Below are 17,858 nucleotides of genomic sequence, written 5' to 3' on the forward strand. Positions count from 1 at the left end.
TATTAAACATTTATACTGTATTTTGGTGTTTCACTGCAGAACAGTTAATGTAGAGTGCTATGTTTGCCTACAGGGGCGCTCATACTCAAAACACTTCAGAAAACTGCATACTGCAGGAATCACAGGAGTAGAAGAAGGAGCTGGAGACTCATGTATTTGACGTCACGCGGTCGCGCGCGTAATGTAATGCAAATCGTTCAGTGGTCGAGTAGACGCGTTGGTTTTTCTGTAATTTTTTAGTGTCAGTCAAATTTATCAAGCAGACCAAAAGCATTCGGGATCAAAATGTGGATCCTGAGTCCAGTGGGGGCAGAAGGTAATACTTACCATGTTTTCTTAATGGACTTTTATTGAACAGGCTTAGGTTTCATTTTCCAGTAAGTATAAATATGTCAGTCAATAAATTTCATTTGATCAACATGAGGCCAAAGTGCTCATTTAATGGTTTTGCCGGCTAAAATTAATAGCTAATTTTAAACTTGTTTTGTAACCTTTTAAGACAGTGTGGCATTTTGTCGTCGTCAGCCATTCCTGAAGCACGGTAAAGTAACAGAAATTGAATATACATTTTCAAAAGTCATTAAATGTTCACTTTTGACAAACAGGTGAGACCCACTATCTCATCTCAGTTAAAGAATATGTGGTGGGTCGCAAGAACTGTGACATCCTGCTTCCTAGTGACCAGTCGATCAGCAGAGCTCATGCCCACTTCGTTGTTACTGATCAGGTGAGAACTATGGCAAGGAAAGGCATGTTATGTACGCTGGTTGTTTTTAAACAACCATTTTTTTATTCCAAATAATTTGTCTAGGTTTATCTAATGTTCGGGTATATACATTTTTATTGTCATGTTCATTTAGTGGCGTGCGTTGGGATTTTTTTTCTATATGTGGCAAAATATGTGCTTTGTCCAAGTATACTTAAAACGTTAACTTCAACAGATAGATGAGCAAATTTAGTTAGATGATAAAGATTATGGATTTGATCTGTTGTGTATTTTTGGCCCAGGCACTGACCCTGAAGGACACTTCCAAGTACGGCACGGTCGTCAACGGTCAGCCCCTGGCACAGAATGCTCCGGTTACCCTGAAGTCAGGAGACAACATCACATTTGGGGTTTTTCAATCCAAATTCATGTACTGAAACAACATAAAGCACATTTTGCCAACAACAGCCTTTATGCTCTTTCTCACAACATTTGACCATAATCTATTTTTCTTGCCCAGTGTGGAGCATCAGAAACTAGTGGTGTGTTCTTCTTGTTTGGACATTGAGGGCAAAGCTGCGCTCTCTGACGCTTTGCAACACTTAGGGGGGACGCTGGTCAATACATGGTCACAAGACTGCACCCACCTGGTCATGCCTTCTGTTAAAATCGCCATCAAGGTCAGGACAATGCTTACCTTTATGTGTGATGTGTTTCTTGTTACCATGTGCATGTTTTGTATAATTTACTCCCATTAGACGATTTCTGCTCTGCTGTGCTGCCGTCCTATCGTGAAGCCAGAGTTCTTTTCAGAGCTTAGCAAAGCGGCAAAGCAGAAGCTACCCCTTCCTAAGGCAGAAAGGTAAAGTGCCACTGCAGTTCCCTGTTTTTAATCACTAACATGATCTCATTGTTGCTTTGTGTTGTTTTAAAGATTCATACCTGACATTGATGAACCGAGCTTGAAAAATAAGGAGGTGAACCTGGAGCCAGATCTCCGCCGCAGGCGGCTTTTTGCAGGAATTACCTTCATTTTCCTCACTAGCAAGCAGGTTTGTTTTGATTCAGTGAAAGCCAGGATGAATATTTTGTCTGTAATTCCTGAAGTATGTTTGGTTTTTGTACAGCATTGTTTATTACTGTGAGAGAAATCATATATTAAGTTATCATTTTGTGTTTATTTCATAACCAGAATAGCATGTATTGCAATCCATCTATGCAGTCCTTGTCCATCTCGCTCCAGTCAATAGATAAAGCTATTGACGCAGGAAAGTGTGAACTTGAACTTTCTCACAGTTGTTGTTTGAGATCAGCGGCGCCCGACTCTGTGCAGCTGGGCTTTTTGTTATGTCTTGTAATGTGCAATGCTTTGGTGAATGAATAAAAAGCGAGCAGGGACGGCAGCTCACTTGACAGACCCTGAAGCGAACACGGACGCGTGACCTTCTGTCCCTTTCTAGCCAGAAAAGTCCATCTTGGTTGGTCTGAGTTACAATTTTGCAGTCTAGTCTGGGCTTGTCTTAGTCTTCTTTCATAGATTTCTCTGACAATTACCAAAGAGAAGATTGTTGATGTCATCATTGCTATCTTTAGAACAGTTTTGGAACTTGATCTTTGGAGAAGGTGAAAGGAATTATGAACAGTTTGAAAGAGCAGTCATTGTTGTCACATACTTTTCAGGGTTCTGCTTGAAAAAAATCATGAAAAGCCTACTAGAACATATGAAATTATTTGGGTTGAATTGAAGGGTAGTATGGGTGTGCTGACTGCAAACTTTTGTTACCATATTATCTCAGGAGTTTATTTTTATCTCTCAAAAAATAAAAAAAGAATTGGCTTTAACAGGGCATAGGTCTCTTTAATGGGGGAACATATTTTGAAATTATTTGTCTCTTGGACAGGGTTTGTTTACTTTTTATATACATTGGATGTCCCAAAACATGTATTGTTTCCAGTCCAGGACTAATATTGTATGCTCCCTTTATTTCATTTTTTTTCATCACTGTAACTGTTCAAAAGCAGTGGTTACGTTCTGTGAAATGCAACAATGGAACCAAATAGTTGAAGAAGAGATCATTTACCTGCCTAACAAGTGCCTGAGATGAAGAGAACTATTTATAGACGAACTTGCTATTTCCCTTGCTACGTAATCTTATGAGCTCGATGTTTACCTGCTGAATGTTAGCTGCTAGGCAACATCAGTCCTTAGGTTCCTCTGGGAAATTTTTCTGGAAGCTTACTCATCTGTGCTGTGTTCTTTAAGCAACAATTCATGATCCTCTCTCAACCAATTTGGTTGGATATTTGGAAATAGAGGTCTCACCCAGTGTCATTATATGCGAATAATATTCTTTACAGTATAGGAACAGCAAATGACAATGAAATGCAAAATACATTTTCCCCCTTGTCTTTTTCCTTCTGAGATTTGCTAGTTAGATTTAGATTTGCTAGTCTTATTTTTCATTTACTAGAGGGGTTAGAAAAGTTTCTAAATGGCAACACAGACTGCTTTTGTAAGCTACCTCTATTCTGTTGACAGCCATGTTGTTTGTGCAAGTGGTTGTCCACAAGTGAGCGGGATTTGAACAATGGAAGATGCTGAAAATAAATCATACTGCAAAATGACCTTAAATTAGTCAATAAAATCCATTACATGCCCGGCCTTGATTCAACTTTTGGTATACAATATCATTTGTATTGTCTCCCTTATTAACTACCTGGCTGTCTAACTGACTCACGTCTTTGTTGATCACAGCACAAGCGTCTGAGTGCAGCAGTGACTTTCGGAGGCGGCATGAGTCAACTACTTGTTGAGGGCTCTCTGCCGCTTGACATCCTGCAGGACCCGCGGAGCTGTGTGGTGGATTTTACTGAGGGAAACTCACAACCTCCCCTTCTAGTTTCGACCATCGGGTGGCACAATTCTGTGAAGACCATCATTCAAAGGTTTTGAAAGCCTCCCAAGAGTTCATATTGATTGTCACTTGTCAAAATTTAAAAGCCTTATATTGCTTCCTGTGAGACAGAAAAGGCCTGCGAGTCATCACAGAATCTGAAATTGGATTGGCTGCCATCTACACATCCTGTGATATGTACTGCAACCCTTCCAGTTTAACGACAGACACAGGTAGAGGAACATGCGTTTCAAATTGGGAGAATGCATTTCGAAAGCTGCCATTAATACTAGGGCTCACGAGTTCTTTTTGGATTTAGAGATAAAGACGATGTCAAGACTCCCAAGCGCATCTCTCTCCCAATATGTAGCAGTGGATGAGACCGTTTTACCTGCAGCATCGCAGAATATCACAGAATACGCAGTCAACACAGAAACTTCACAAATGTATAAAGACGCTTACAATCATCTTTTCAAACTGTCCAGACGTTGTTGTCGAATTTATTCAATTTCCTTGTTTATCAGTCCAGAACGATGCGAGGTCAGTGGGATTACCACGGTGGGAGAGACGCCAGAGAAAAAGTTGAATCATGACACCGCTCATCTTAATGGACTTCAAGCTGCAACCCAGAAGATGAGCACTCAGCGCATTGTGGCCAATTTGTCCAGCTCATCATTCAGCAGCCCAGAGAAGGCACATTTCCAGAGGAAGAAATCCACATGTGAAATGACAGGTAGATAAATGCTGTGCGTTGACGATGGCATGCTGCATTTGTGAAATTGTGCAATTGGAGATGTTATAGCACTTCATGCTTATGCGAATGACATTGCTGATCATATTAACTCATTCAATCCCAAAGATGTATTTTTACATATGTTTTAAGAGTCTTAGACGTTTTCTAGGTAATTTATTTAATTTATACATATATTTTTGTATTCCTTTATTTGCTGAAAACTATTTTGAGACCCTTCTACACCCTAATATTTGAAAAAAAAAAATCTGTAACTTAGTACCTGGAAATTAATGTCTACACTCAGTCAAGACATATCAATTTGTCTTTGGGATTGAGTAAATTCATTATATGTGTTTAATTAATTAATTATAATATATTATGTCTTATGTGGACTGAACATTTTGGTTTGCTGAGTTTGCGTTAGGATAGCCATTTAAGGTTTACTTATAGTCAAGTTGTAGCTGTGATGAAAAGTTACAAATATTGAATAATAAAGAAAAAAAGAGCAATGACATCACAAAGGGAAATAAAACACAAAAATGGCAATTAAACAAAGCCAATGCTATAAATGGGAAATGACCCATAGCAGTGTAACTAAAAGTAACATACATTGTATTAAGCAAATGTTTTTGTATTTTCAGGCCAGGACAACAACATAACTTTTCAGCCACCCTCTGCAAAGTTTGGTGGTTCTATGAAGACATTCGAACCTAAGAAATGTACTATAAAATCTCCTCAAAAACAGCACGTCTCTCCACAAGCTTCCCCACAGAAACAGTCAACGATGACCAGCTTTTTCAAGCCGCTCAAGAAGAAGAGGTAAACTCTGCTCCTGTTGATTAGAATTTTTTTATCAACGGGTGGAAATTATGACGATTGACAACATGCACACATTCTTAGCAGGTTAACCTCACTAGGGTTGCAGGCGTGCTGGAGCCTATCCCAGCGGTCTTTAGGCAGTAGGCAGAATACACATTGAGTTGGCTGCCAGCCAATCGCAGATCACACATAGACAAACAACCATTCACTCTGACAAACACACCTAAGGCAAAGAACATTTTGGAGTGTCCAATATACCTACCGTGCATGTGTTTGGGAATGTGGGAGGAAACCGAAAAACTCAGGAGAAAACCTGCGCGGGTACGGGGAGAACATGCAAAACCACACAGGAAGGCCAGAATCTGAGGCAGATGTACTAACCAATCCTTCACAGTGCAGCCCGCTTGATATTGTTTTATTTATTTATTTATTTTTTTGCGATTGAGCCTCCAGGTTGAAGAAAACTCGTACTGGTTGAATTCCCAAAACATTGTAAACAATCAAGTACATGTAAATATAATTTAAAAAGGTAAATCTACTCTACGTTTTGAAAAAGTCTGACAGGAAAAGGTGGGAAGATGTTTGTTAAGCATTAGTCACCTTGGGGCATTTCTTTAGGTAATGGTGATATTAATAAGGCCTAGTTTTATCTTATCTTCTTGCATTGTACTAAAATAATTGAACTTTTCTAAGTTGCATTTTTGGGATGCACCTATTTTTCAAAATAACTTAAGTCATTTGAACCAGGAAGTACAGTACCACCATTAAACTTATTTTTTGTCATTGGTGAAAATTTTGCAGTACATTTTACACATTTATAATTTTCTTTAAGGCCTTTAGATGAGGAGGAATTCCCTGCCGTCATGTCAGAGCCAAAACGCGCTGTGCTTGACATCAGTCAGACCGCAGCCTCCTCCACCCCATCGTGTTCCGACAAATCCCCCGCAGCCCCTTCCCAGACGCCAATGGACTCTGAAAAGAATCTGTTCGCCAGTCAGGCGGCGGTTTCCCCAAACGCAAGCCGAAAGAGGAAGAAGATGGAAGATGAAATAGATATGCTGGAACTGGAGTCTATAATGTCTGAGGAGATGGACATTGACAAGCCCTTTTCAGTCAGTGAATCGCAACCAGCACAAAACGATCGTCCTGAACCGATGTTAAATAAAGAAGTGGCTCTGAGTAAGAAGCAACGAGTAGCCTGTGATGATGATGATGATGATGATAACAATGGCAGCCCAAGGCCATCATCATTGGAACCGGTAGATGTGCTGCTTCCACATCGGCGCCGCGAAACTGAACAAAAAGTTGTCTCCGCGACAAAAAAGAAGCTTGAGCCACCAACAGGGAGGATTAGTAGCAGAATTTCATCTGAAAGCACAAGTCACCATGTTGAAGCTAACAGAGAGTCCGCCACAGAGGTGAGTACAAGATCTTTGATCTTCTTCATCTTTTCAATCGAATTTTCATTGACAAATACGATTGAACCATTCATAATTAATGTTGAACGAATGCTGCTTTTTATTCTTTAAGAAGATTGGCCAATTCATAGACGTTCATCCTGAAGAAGCCACTGAGATTCTTCTCACCAAGCCTGTCGAGATCAAACAGGAAACCCAAGTAAGATTTGGCGGGCAAGCTTACAAGTTCTTATATATTTACTAGTTCTACAATCATAAAGACATTATTGTATTATTGGTATATATAATACGGTATTGTAATATTGGACAATACTTCTAGCTGTAAAGCAATCAAGATGTGATTTAAATGTAGACTGTTATCTGTTTGTAAATGCTACACAAAAAGGTGGCATTTACCTTTAAGGAAGGACAGCCATTTTGTCGTGCTCTCAAGCACTGTATGTGCAACTTTTAATAACCATCATTTTCAGATGTGAAATATTGACTTCCTTCTCCCCACATTGTTAAAAAAAAAAAAAATCTAATTTGTTTTGAATGAGTTGCAAGCATGCATCCAAAACTTTACCGTACTTAAAATCTTTTTTTCTTTTTTTTTTATGGTCACTCCCTGTTTGTCTTATAATCTTTTTTTTTCTCTCGATCTTTATGTACACATGCATATGTATGTATATGTTTATATATGTATGAAATTCTTTCCAAACTTATTTTAAATTCCTTTTATGTATGGACTTAGAATCAATCATGAATGTAAAAATTTTTTGTTTCCACAAGGCCAAAACTTTTACACCACTGTGAAACTTTAATTAATAGTACAGGCAATGTTTTATGCAACGTGTTAGCATTTGCAACAGTCATACTAGTCATACTAGTATAAAAAGATTAGCACTACAACAAATAAAATTGCACACCTTTTGCTTACATAAAAAAATAATCATGTTAGTCGGTACTTCGAATTGACATACAGGAAATTAAGAGAGGGACGACTTCACATGGTGTAAGAAGTAGCAGTAAGATTTATTTTTTTCATTCCAAATAAATAGTGACATAAAAGTAAACATAATTGGTCATTTTAATTTAAAAAAATCAACTCACCATTATTTCATTAATTTAGGCATACGTTTTAATTAAATGATATAAGAAATTAAGAAATTAATAAATGCATTAAAGTGACAATTAAAAAGAGAGGAACTCAAATTTCCTGATTTATTGTAGATTCTTAAGGTGTCTCCCTAATCTTGTGGGATGAGTCTATAAGCGCCAATGTCTGTCATAATAGAATGTAGCAATTCGCTGGCCCCTTCCAATCTTACTTCCTATTTGTCCAAAGATTGAGCTCAGTCAAAGAGGTACCATGTAGGAGCACTTGCATCAAAAGCATGGTGTTTTTGTTCTGTGTGGCAGATAACGAAGGTAAACGAAGACCTCCCTAAACAGTTGATTTTAGTGGAGTTTAGGTCCCTCACGATGGAAGTGCTCCCCAAAACAAAACCACAGCAGGTGCACACCAACGGCTTTACGAAGAACTTCAAATGTTTCCGCAAGGTCAGAACATTTAGTTTTTATTTAATTAAACAACCACTTATTAATGGAAGCATTCTTTACCCTTGATGTGTGTATGGGACAGATGCGAGTTGCCGGGGCAGCCGACTCTCCACACATCATCGGAGGGGCTGACCTGCTCGCTCACAACCGCGGCAAGAACTCTGAACTGGAGGAATGGCTAAAAAACACAGAGGAGGTTTGATTCCTTTGCTCTCAGTTCACTGTTCCAGGAACGATCAATCGAGTCTTCTACTCCTGATGTGCGCTTATTTCAGGAGGAACGGCAGAGCAGACTGGAGGAGAGTCAAGGAGATAACCTCTTCAGGTGAGGAAATGACATTTTAATCCTTACATTTATGCGAAGGCCAACTTCAAAATCAACACACCAAATAATACGTAGACATCAATGTGATGGCTGTAGTACACTTTTATTTTGAAGGTGGCCTTCCCAGCCAACTTTGTTTTTATTAACCATCACGTATCAACCAACATCGACAAGCTACCATTAAAAGTCTCCCATGGTAGCGCTTGCCTCTTACTCTGTGGTGCATTCAAATGCAGTTGGATATTTCCTACAATGTGTGCTTTCTATGAAAAATGTAAAATCTATGAAAGCTGACTTATATCAGGAAGAATGATGTAGATGAAATTACCTTGATAGTTTACTAAATGAAATGATCCATCAAGTGCAATACCTAATCAACCTAATTCAAGAAAAAAATTCAGTCAATCAAATAATTTTGAATCAAAATCAAATCATAGAGCCCAAAATTAGCATTAAATCGACTGAAAGAGTCATAGTTCAAACTTTACAAACTGTTCCAATTTGGAGCTTTCATTTTGTTGCGTTTGACTTCTAAAAATCTGGTAGTACATCATTTCCATGTGCTTTCTGTTGTACCTGTCAGTGTAGTCAAATTAACAGCTGCCTCTTCAGCCTGCGCATCCTCAGTTCTAATCAGCAACTCGTCCTAATCAACATAATTAAGGGGAATTATGGGTTCTTTCGTCACAGCCGTCTCCAAGGTAACGGGGTGATGTAAGCTGCTGTGTTTTCTTTGACGAAGCAGAAAAAGAGATTGAGATTGATTTTGTGTGCGCGTGCGCGCGTGTTGCGGCCGAGCTGTTTGATCACTGAGTCATACTCAGGCAGTCATGCATGGACGGGGAACAGACACTGCCGTTAACAAAACAGCCCGGTGCATTTCGGTAGCTTGAAACCAGCAAGTGACCAGACGTGCTTTATAGGACGCCTGTTTGCTGTGAAGCTGTTCAAACACTCTCGCTCGTCTTTTACGGCGCTTCATTTGGGCTGTTTTTTGTTTGTTCAAAATGCCTCCGAGCACATTGAAGGATGAGCCGTGAGGAATGTTAAAAGCCCGTCCAGAGGGAGCCTTGACATCTACTCTCTGATCTGTGTTTGTTTGTGTGTCTTTAGGTACAACCCCACCAAATTAACCAAGAGAAAATGAAGAAACAAGTTCATGCCAAGTGGTCAGATTATTCCCAATGATAATTCAAATCTATATTTGTATAGTTTCAATGTTTTTGTTGGCCAATGAAGTGCACGCTAATCCTCTAATTACTCCACCGATGGCAAGTATTGTAAAAGAACGATTCCAAATGCGTTCAGTTCTTTTATTTGTCATGATTAAAAAAATATTGCATACAAAACATTGCAGTCAGCAGTTAAAGTTTATATAACAAAAGCAGCTTTTTGTGCAGTTAAGACCAAATGATTTCCCCTGCTTGATTCCACTCAAGCAGACGAGAGGCCATAGATTCAAGTGTCGTAGTCAGTCGGTTAATCGTTTAACTATTTGGTAGATCCTTTGTCATTGATCATTTGTCTTGAAATGGAGGCAAATTGGCTATTTGACACAAATCAGCAGAAGCGGTTCGTTTAAGTTTCAACTAGTTGTCCAGAGGACCAACATGGCGCCAGCTAAACTGCATCAACGCAATGGCACAAGTCTTTCAATCAGCATAATTTTGCTCAGTGACACAGGTGAGGAAACAGGAGTTCAGAACATTCATACCCCATCAAACATAGTTTATAGAGATTCATTCATGCTTCAATTTTCCCCATAGTCAAGCTAAAATTGATAATGATACCCATTCCATTTTTCCACTTACATATACCGATAGCTGTTCAGGCATGTAATTATCCCACAAAAACACATACATCAACCTAAGAGAGTAAAAATGGATACATTTCTATACTCAGCAGCCACAATTTTAGGTACATCTGCACAGTCCAATGTGTCAATCCAGGAGCTTTACATCGAAACTGTCTCATATTGTTTAACCACTCGGTTTTGAGTCCACTCTTTTGATTTCTTCAGTTGTACCTAATTTTGTGGCTAGTGGGTATGTGTGCGCGTCAAAGAATATTCTGAAAGAAGTATGTCAAAAACATTGGTGCCATTCATTAATGAACAACAGACTGTTAGGATTACCAAATATTATGAAGTATATAACTGTTTGTAGCTTCTTAATGTATAACCCAAAACATGGCTAACATATTAAAAGAGGCTCTAAGTGAACCATCATAATAAATAAACCGTTAGCTGGGTGTGCAGGCAAAACTGTAAGCTTATGTTGATAGTGCGTTTCAAGGAGGTGAAGATAAATTCAAAATGGATGACAGTCACTGTTGTTGCCTATTTTGCACAAGCTTTAAGAGAAGTAATGGTAGAGTAGCACATGGACAATTGAGTCGTGCTCACTCCGTACATCCTGTTCTGTTTGGAAAGTGCCCTGAGATTACATTAAAGTCATGTTAGTATGTAGACTTGCTACTCTCTTGTTAAATTTGCAAAAACATTTTACTTGCAGTTTGTGATTGAAAAGCATCGACACATAAAGCAGCTAAAAATATGATACGGTGCATGTTGGTTTATGTTATGATTGCGAATATTTCTGAATCAGGATTTGGGCCTTACTGAAAACAATGTAAATACTAGAATAAAGTCATGAGTATCAGCAATTTGTTATAATACATTTTATACCGAAGATAGTTTTAGTTCGTGAGAATAAAATCAGAATGTTGCCTGTTCACATGGAAGTGTTTGACATTAATTATTTGAAATAATATTGCAACTTTGTTCTTTGATAAATGACCTAATTGTCATGGCATTATGACTTTATTCTTGAATATTCTGTTTATAAAGATTTTGTATACATTTTGCAAAAATAATTAAATAAAATATTTGATTTGTGCCAAGTCAGTTAATGTTAAATGACTATCTACTATTCACAGTAGTTAGAAAATAATAAAAACATAACACGCCATAAGTCAGTCAGTGTCTGTGTCACAAATGATTTGCATAAAAGCCCTCTCAATTACACGCTACTTAAAAGAAAACTAATGAGAATCATCTGAAATAATAAAAAAAAAAGTTTGGCTCAGAATCATCAGGAACATTATGATGTTAGTTTCTTGTAATAGACCGATCATTGTCCAAACTATTACGAGTTCATCTCAAAATTGGGTAAACCACAGGAAATAATTAATTTATTTAAATGTTCCCTTGTGCCTATGAACTTGCTGCACTTTCCGCTTGTTTGAACTGCAAAAAAAAAGCTAACTTAAGTGACCTATTTACTTGAAGTTTTGATTTAACTTTTAAAAAAAATGCTGCTGCTGGGAGCTGCCTGCACCTGTTAGAATTTGAAAACAAGATGTCTATTGTCTTCAGATTAAAACAAAACAAAAACAATGTTTTGGAGTTTGCATTCTTTACATTTTTGACAAATGTTTTCCAAATGATTAGTGACTCCGAATTTCATTGGCCTTTTTGACTAATAATCGGTCTTTCAAAAATATGTCTATTTCTAGTTTCTTGTTAGTTCACACGTTCAGAGAAGAAATTGAGACTTGTATTCTGTAAATATTTGTCTTTTTTGGTATTCTTGAGTTCTTTCTACTTAAGAGCCTTGCCTCTCCTAATAGCTTTATATGACAGATAAATTCAATGGCTTTGAAAATAACAGAACTGGGCAATCGGTCGCCGAGTCAACTCGTCGCAGACGGCGAGTGCTTCCGTATTTTTTTGCACGCGCTTTATGTCGTGAAGCCTTTTAAAAAAAATACACTCAGTCCCGTGTGTTATTATGAGACTTTGCATCATAAAGCACTGGCCGAAAGTGCGGAAAAGCTCCCTGAAACTTGATTGGTTGATTTGGCGACAGATTACCCCTCTATGGAAAATAACCCTGCTGAAAATAAGATCTCTTTCAATTGTGAGGTTTCGAAAAGAATGGACATTTTGAAAATGTTGGCACATGGTAGCTTAGATTCCTGGAAAGTCAAAATGGGTTCTGAGAAATGAACTGGTGTACAGCCGTTGTCTTTTGGTTCTAAAAATGCCTTTGCAAAGTTGAAGAAACAACACACTAATAATAATGAAAATGCCTGTCTTCTTTCACAGCAAGCATCTGCACCCGCTCGCTTCAGATTAAGTTATTCACTCCATTGCCGATGAGCTTCCCTTTTTTCTTGAATCTTTTCAGAAGGCATGAAGCAATGCCTAAAGCGCCACCTTTTAAAAAGCGAACAAAGTTGTCTCCTACCAGCGGGCCCATGGCGAATAGCCCAGGCTCCTTGGTACACTCAAAGGTGTACGGGTGGATGTCAATCGGATTCTGCTTGCAAGAGATGGGCTTTGTAGGATCTTCACCCAGGTACTGGCCCTGGCCCTTTAAGAAAAACAAATTGGGATTGGTTCCGATGAGTACCAGGGCCATTGAGATTTTAAATGCTTTCAGCGCATTGTTTCCTTGCAGCAAGCACTTCATATCAGGTTGTAGGGATACCACGGAGTGTCCCGGGAAGCTTGTGTAGTCGGGAAAGAGGCCGGCACTGGTGTTACTGGCCGTGTCGGAGGCTGCCAACTGTGGCTTTGGGCACATCTTTGCACAAACTGAAGAAGCAATACTCATAGTCTGATCCCTGCTTGAAGAAGATGAAGGAACCACGTGTGCGTAGGTCTGAGAGCACATCATGTTGTAGACCTTGTGGTACTCCGGGTACAAGGTCTTTGGCAACTGTTTGAAAATGAGATCAGAGTCATCAACGCCCTTCCGAAAGACGTGCAGCACTCTGATGTTGCAGCTGCAGGCGCAAAGAACCGCATCTGCGGCACTTAAACCGGCACCGACTATTAATATTGGGTCCGAGTTTCTATCCAGTTTTCGGAGGCTGATAGCCAAGCCCAGGTCAGAGACACTGTGGAACACAAAGGGTAGGTCCTCTCCCTCCACGCTTAATCGAACCGGAGAATCAGAAGCGCCAGTAGCCAGAACGACATTCTCCGCAAACAGAGAGAAAGGGACGTGAGTGTTGTTCTGCACTTGCTGGTAGCCCCTTACTTCCCAAAGAGACCCCAGTCCGTTACTGACATTTTCTACTTCGTTTCCCTCAAGGCTTTCGTCTCCACAATCATCCGCTGTTTTGTCTCTGGGACGAGCGTGTCCGTTTTCCAGATTGTCTATCTTATGACCCCGGCAGAGTCTTTGGACTGAAGTCACGTAGGTGTTGTCAACAAAATTCTTTTGGAGGCCTTTTAGCTTCACGTAGTTGCGGTAATAGGATGATATCTCCTCAGGAGTGGCCCTGTCATTGGTCACGTCCCTTGAAAGAACAAAGTGTCAATGGGCAAAGCTGGCAAAAACCAAAGTCAACGATGCTTTCTCTGTACCTCCGTTTTTCGCCGATCAGGTCCCTGTAGTTGACTCCGGGAAGCTCCATCCAGATGCCGAGACTTATCGTCAGCATGGAGCCTTCCATTGCCTGATGAGGAAAGGGAGCGTCGCAACAAGAGATAAAAGAAAAACCAAAAGGCCAAAACCAGGCAACTTAAGTATGGTGGAACTTACATGCCAGGCTCCCCCAGGTGTTGCTCTGCCTAATACAAGATGCGGGATGTGTTGCTGCTTCTCCCTCCTCCACTGAATCACAGGAGGGTACTCATAGCCAAAGTCGGCGTTCGGGTGCAGTAGTGCGTCAAACAGTACAGCCACGGGGTTCCTCGATCGTCCTTCAAGACCTTCACTCAAATACTCTAGATCCTGCATCCAAAAAAAAAGCAGATGAATTTGATCAGAGTATGAGCATACATTTGCACATTATTTCTGTTCCTTTATACTTTTACTAGAACCTTAGATCCATGAGGACAGGTCTGAAACAAGATTCCAACCTGATATCCAGCCAGATCATTTTTGCTGAAGGGCCTTCCCAAGTTTTTACCTGTTCGGTGATGGCAAGGTGTTTGGTCTCCTGAAGCTTTCTGTATAGTATGGGGTTTGGGTGGACTGTTGTAGGGTCTAGGTAGGGCTTGTTGCCACTTAACAGGTACGACAGACAAATCCCCGACGGTCCATTACCTGAGCAGAAAAAAGTAGACGACTGAACGATGGTACAATCTTAATTACTCAAAAGGTGATGTCTGCTAAACGTTAGTGGCGAAAGGAGTACCGATGATGATGACGGGAACAATTGGCGGGTGCTCTTGTGGTTGAGTGGTCTCTTCCAGAAGAGGCATGTCTGGAACCTGAGCCAGAGCTGGCACTGTAAAGAAACACAAAAGTTCCAGACATTTCCGTAACCGTTGATCTGTTAGTCTACTAAATGCGGAGCCTCGTTTGTGCTCCGTTCTTTCTTTTTTTTTTGTCTGGACTTGATCATTTGAACAGGTTTAAACTGGCTAGCTGTCATTGTTTCTGCACTGCATTATTGTTGATGTCCTCTCATGATCTAACCTACCTTATATGGAAGCACCCTGTCACAAGATAAAATGCCCTGCCAGGATGCCCACACCCCCTGGCCCATCCTATCAAACCGCCTGAGGCCAGGCTTCCATCTCTTTAACCCCAGTGGTGTTTCCCAAACAAAAGCCAGTTCTAATCAGATTTATATAGGCTGGGCTGTGTTATGAAATATTACTATTGTGTGTAGTGGCTGTTTGCGTGTGTTGGTGTGTTCTACGACAGTACCATTGTGTGCCCACCGGACGGCAAATCCCCTCTGATCACGCCTCCCCAGTGGGATTTAATCTCACTGTGTTTGTTTATGTCTTTACCACCCTTTAAAACAACAGCAGCGCTATAAGAATGCGGTCTTGGCACTCTGACAGACCCAACCATCATTGGCCCTTCCACTCAGAGAAACTTCTGCCATCACACGCTCATGACTTCCCCACCACAGCACCCATGAATAATATGCCAGCTAGAGTAGAACAGTGTCCTTTTGGCCTAGTTTCTTACTAAAACCCTCAGGAATTTCAATTGAGGGAGGTCCCTTGATGTAGTAGGGTTAGTTTGTACAGTACCTGTTTGGAGGTTGGTTACTGTTATGACAAGTTTATACATGTCAGCAAGTCCAACAGCGCGTCTTGGGTCGAGTTTACAAAATTCCGAGGGCACTAACCTTCATGGATTCTTGTCAGTATTACAGGGGCTTGAATTAGTCTAAGTAGGGTTAGGATTACTTTGACTAGGGTTAGATAATCAGTCATCCGACTTTCTGTCTTGGTCTTAGTTTCACCGTTGACCTGGGTTGGAGTAAGTATGACCCGGTTTAAGTCTAATTATGACTAGGAATAAGGGTGGTATGACTCAGGTTAGAGTTAATATGACAAGGATTAGATTTATGGTTAATAAAGTCGTAGGTAAGGTTATTTTAGTGCATAGCTTTAGTCATTCAAGGCAAGAAAATTACACATATTGCATACTTTGTTTACTTTGCTGGAGTACTTGAGTCTGCGTTTTTATATGGTCTCTAACTTGAGTCGGAATTGTTGGCATTTGACTTGGACTTGTCTCTGACTCAGCCATCGGGGCTTGCAAAATATCTTTATTGATTTAACTGAGTCCAAAAATGTTTTGAGTTCTGAAAAATGTGCTCCACAAAAGAAACTTGAAACAGAGTTTGCCATATTATCTAAATAGGCATCTGATTGGTTAACCTTTCCGCTCTCATTAAAGTACAAAGTCTTTATCTTTCAGTCGTGTCAGCCAACAGCGGGATTACAAAACTATCAAGAACTGTTATTAGTTATGCCCGAGAAAAAAGAAATAAAGCACACTGCAAATTCTGTAAGACCAGGTCAAACTTAGTTTTCGATTTTTTTTTTTTTTGAATGGCTTTTGTTCGTCAGTGCATACAATTAATAACGCAAAGGGTTTATTTAGGTGTTGACTATAAGGAAATTATCCCTATTTTGTGGTCCTGAAAGTAGGATTTTTTTTTTGTCTTAAGTTTCACTCTTATTATTGACTCTGCTCATCTGAATTTGGACTCGGGCCTTGTGAACTCTGACCTTTGTGACTCAGACATGACTTGAACTCAGATATTTGTGATTCAAACTGGAATTGGTAAAAGCTGGACCGCAAATAGCCCTGTACTGCACCTCTAACTTTACTGATGGGATTTTTGGCACCGTTTAGCAATAGCAATCAGCATAATGTCTGCAGGCTTTGTTTACATTTGTTTTCCCTTTCATTGTTTTGATTATACAAACAGCAATGAAATAACACATCTCTGTCTAATTTATCTCCACAGTAGTACCACTGACATACTGAACAGCTCATCCAGCAAGAGACTGCAATATGTTTTCATTTTGGAACATATTGGCAGTCAATACAACATGTACAGTTATTTATACAATTATTGCATAATTGTACCTCTGAGATGCTGCCATAAAAAGTGCATATTTTGTACACTTGCCTACTACATCTTGGGAGCATACTTCAACTACAGTGGAACATAGTGTTCTTAGTATTCATCTGCTCAACTCCACCTACAGTTTTCACTTCTAGAAATTGGAAAAAATAAATGAAACCTTCACAGGCCTCGTTTGTGCACATACTACATATTAAAAGACGAATAAGGATGTTGCATCACATACTGACAGATTATTTTCCCCATCATCCTGCTTTGTACTTCAAGTGCTAAGCCATGTCTCTGTCATTCCATCAATGAGGTCAAACGCCTAAGAAGGGCCGTTCAAATGTCCCATTCAAGGACGGCGTCTCTTACCGCGCTTAGGATGGTGCCTTCCTCCACGCTGTGTGTCCTGTGATCACGATCAACCGTGGCGTGTGTCAGCCTTATAAATACGCTGATACTGGTGGGAGGATCTATAAGCACACGCCACTATCTACGCACCTCCATCTGAGAATGGACCTGCTCTTCGGCGTTCTGGGGTAGATCGTGTCCGTGTGAGATAATATTTAGAAGAAGAAAAAACGTGTCGTCACTTGCGCATCTCGTTCTGCACCGGCAAGTGTAGGCGCGTTCACGTACGATTCACACATCTTGATCTGAGCATCCGCGGGCACGCGGCTTGCTGCACACTCCACGTGGAAGCGTGGACAGAAAGCCAGCGCGCCGCCGTCAAAACGTCACAAACCAAAACAACGCTGATTTCAGTGAATTGTGATATCATTTAAAGTACTTTGGTCAACTTGGCCACAATGTATGTATTTCACCAACCGTGTTATCTAAAATGGACCATCGTAAATCAGTCGTGATGGCGAAAACGGGGTTTTCCCCACATATTGTAGTTATTTAGTTTTGTGCGTTACTGTTAATTCCATTCTTGTGTCCAGTTTTGTTGCGTTTATAATCCTAAATACAATTTTAATGTAAGACGATGTATGTCTATTTTTTTCTGAGTGTCGTTTGTCATGTATTATAGTTTTATGGTGCAAATTTTATGTATACTCCCTCCCTCTCTTTCGAT

General features: G+C 40.0%; 2 protein-coding genes across 3 annotated transcripts; one reads left to right on the plus strand and one right to left on the minus strand.

The window, feature by feature from the left end:
* The first annotated feature begins 176 nt into the window (after positions 1-176).
* LOC148426521 (nibrin-like) lies at positions 177-11,834 on the plus strand. Of its 2 annotated transcripts, none has more exons than XM_088409791.1 (17): positions 177-316; positions 606-727; positions 1,009-1,136; positions 1,227-1,386; positions 1,465-1,568; positions 1,641-1,758; positions 3,462-3,652; positions 3,733-3,833; positions 3,920-4,046; positions 4,125-4,333; positions 4,975-5,152; positions 5,985-6,570; positions 6,683-6,769; positions 7,972-8,112; positions 8,195-8,308; positions 8,388-8,437; positions 9,551-11,834. In XM_088409791.1, exons 1-17 carry the CDS (start codon positions 286-288, stop codon positions 9,582-9,584), a joined length of 2,481 nt encoding a protein of 826 aa, XP_088265917.1. In that variant the 5' UTR covers positions 177-285; the 3' UTR covers positions 9,585-11,834. The 2 variants fall into 2 exon arrangements, with proteins under 2 accessions (XP_088265917.1, XP_088265918.1); XM_088409792.1 differs by having other exon boundaries at positions 6,686-6,769.
* Positions 9,737-17,414, minus strand: LOC148426522 (oxidative stress-induced growth inhibitor 2-like). Its single transcript, XM_088409793.1, has 6 exons — positions 17,153-17,414; positions 14,591-14,683; positions 14,363-14,499; positions 13,993-14,184; positions 13,815-13,906; positions 9,737-13,747 (listed from the first exon to the last, which is right to left on the minus strand). Exons 2-6 carry the CDS (start codon positions 14,655-14,657, stop codon positions 12,568-12,570), a joined length of 1,668 nt encoding a protein of 555 aa, XP_088265919.1. The 5' UTR covers positions 14,658-14,683; positions 17,153-17,414; the 3' UTR covers positions 9,737-12,567.
* Between the last annotated feature and the right edge of the window lie 444 nt (positions 17,415-17,858).

The sequence above is a fragment of the Hippichthys cyanospilos genome, chromosome 3, assembly GCF_059441005.1.
Source record: "Hippichthys cyanospilos isolate Australia breed blue-spotted pipefish chromosome 3, RoL_Hcya_1.0, whole genome shotgun sequence".
Taxonomy (NCBI): domain Eukaryota; kingdom Metazoa; phylum Chordata; class Actinopteri; order Syngnathiformes; family Syngnathidae; genus Hippichthys; species Hippichthys cyanospilos.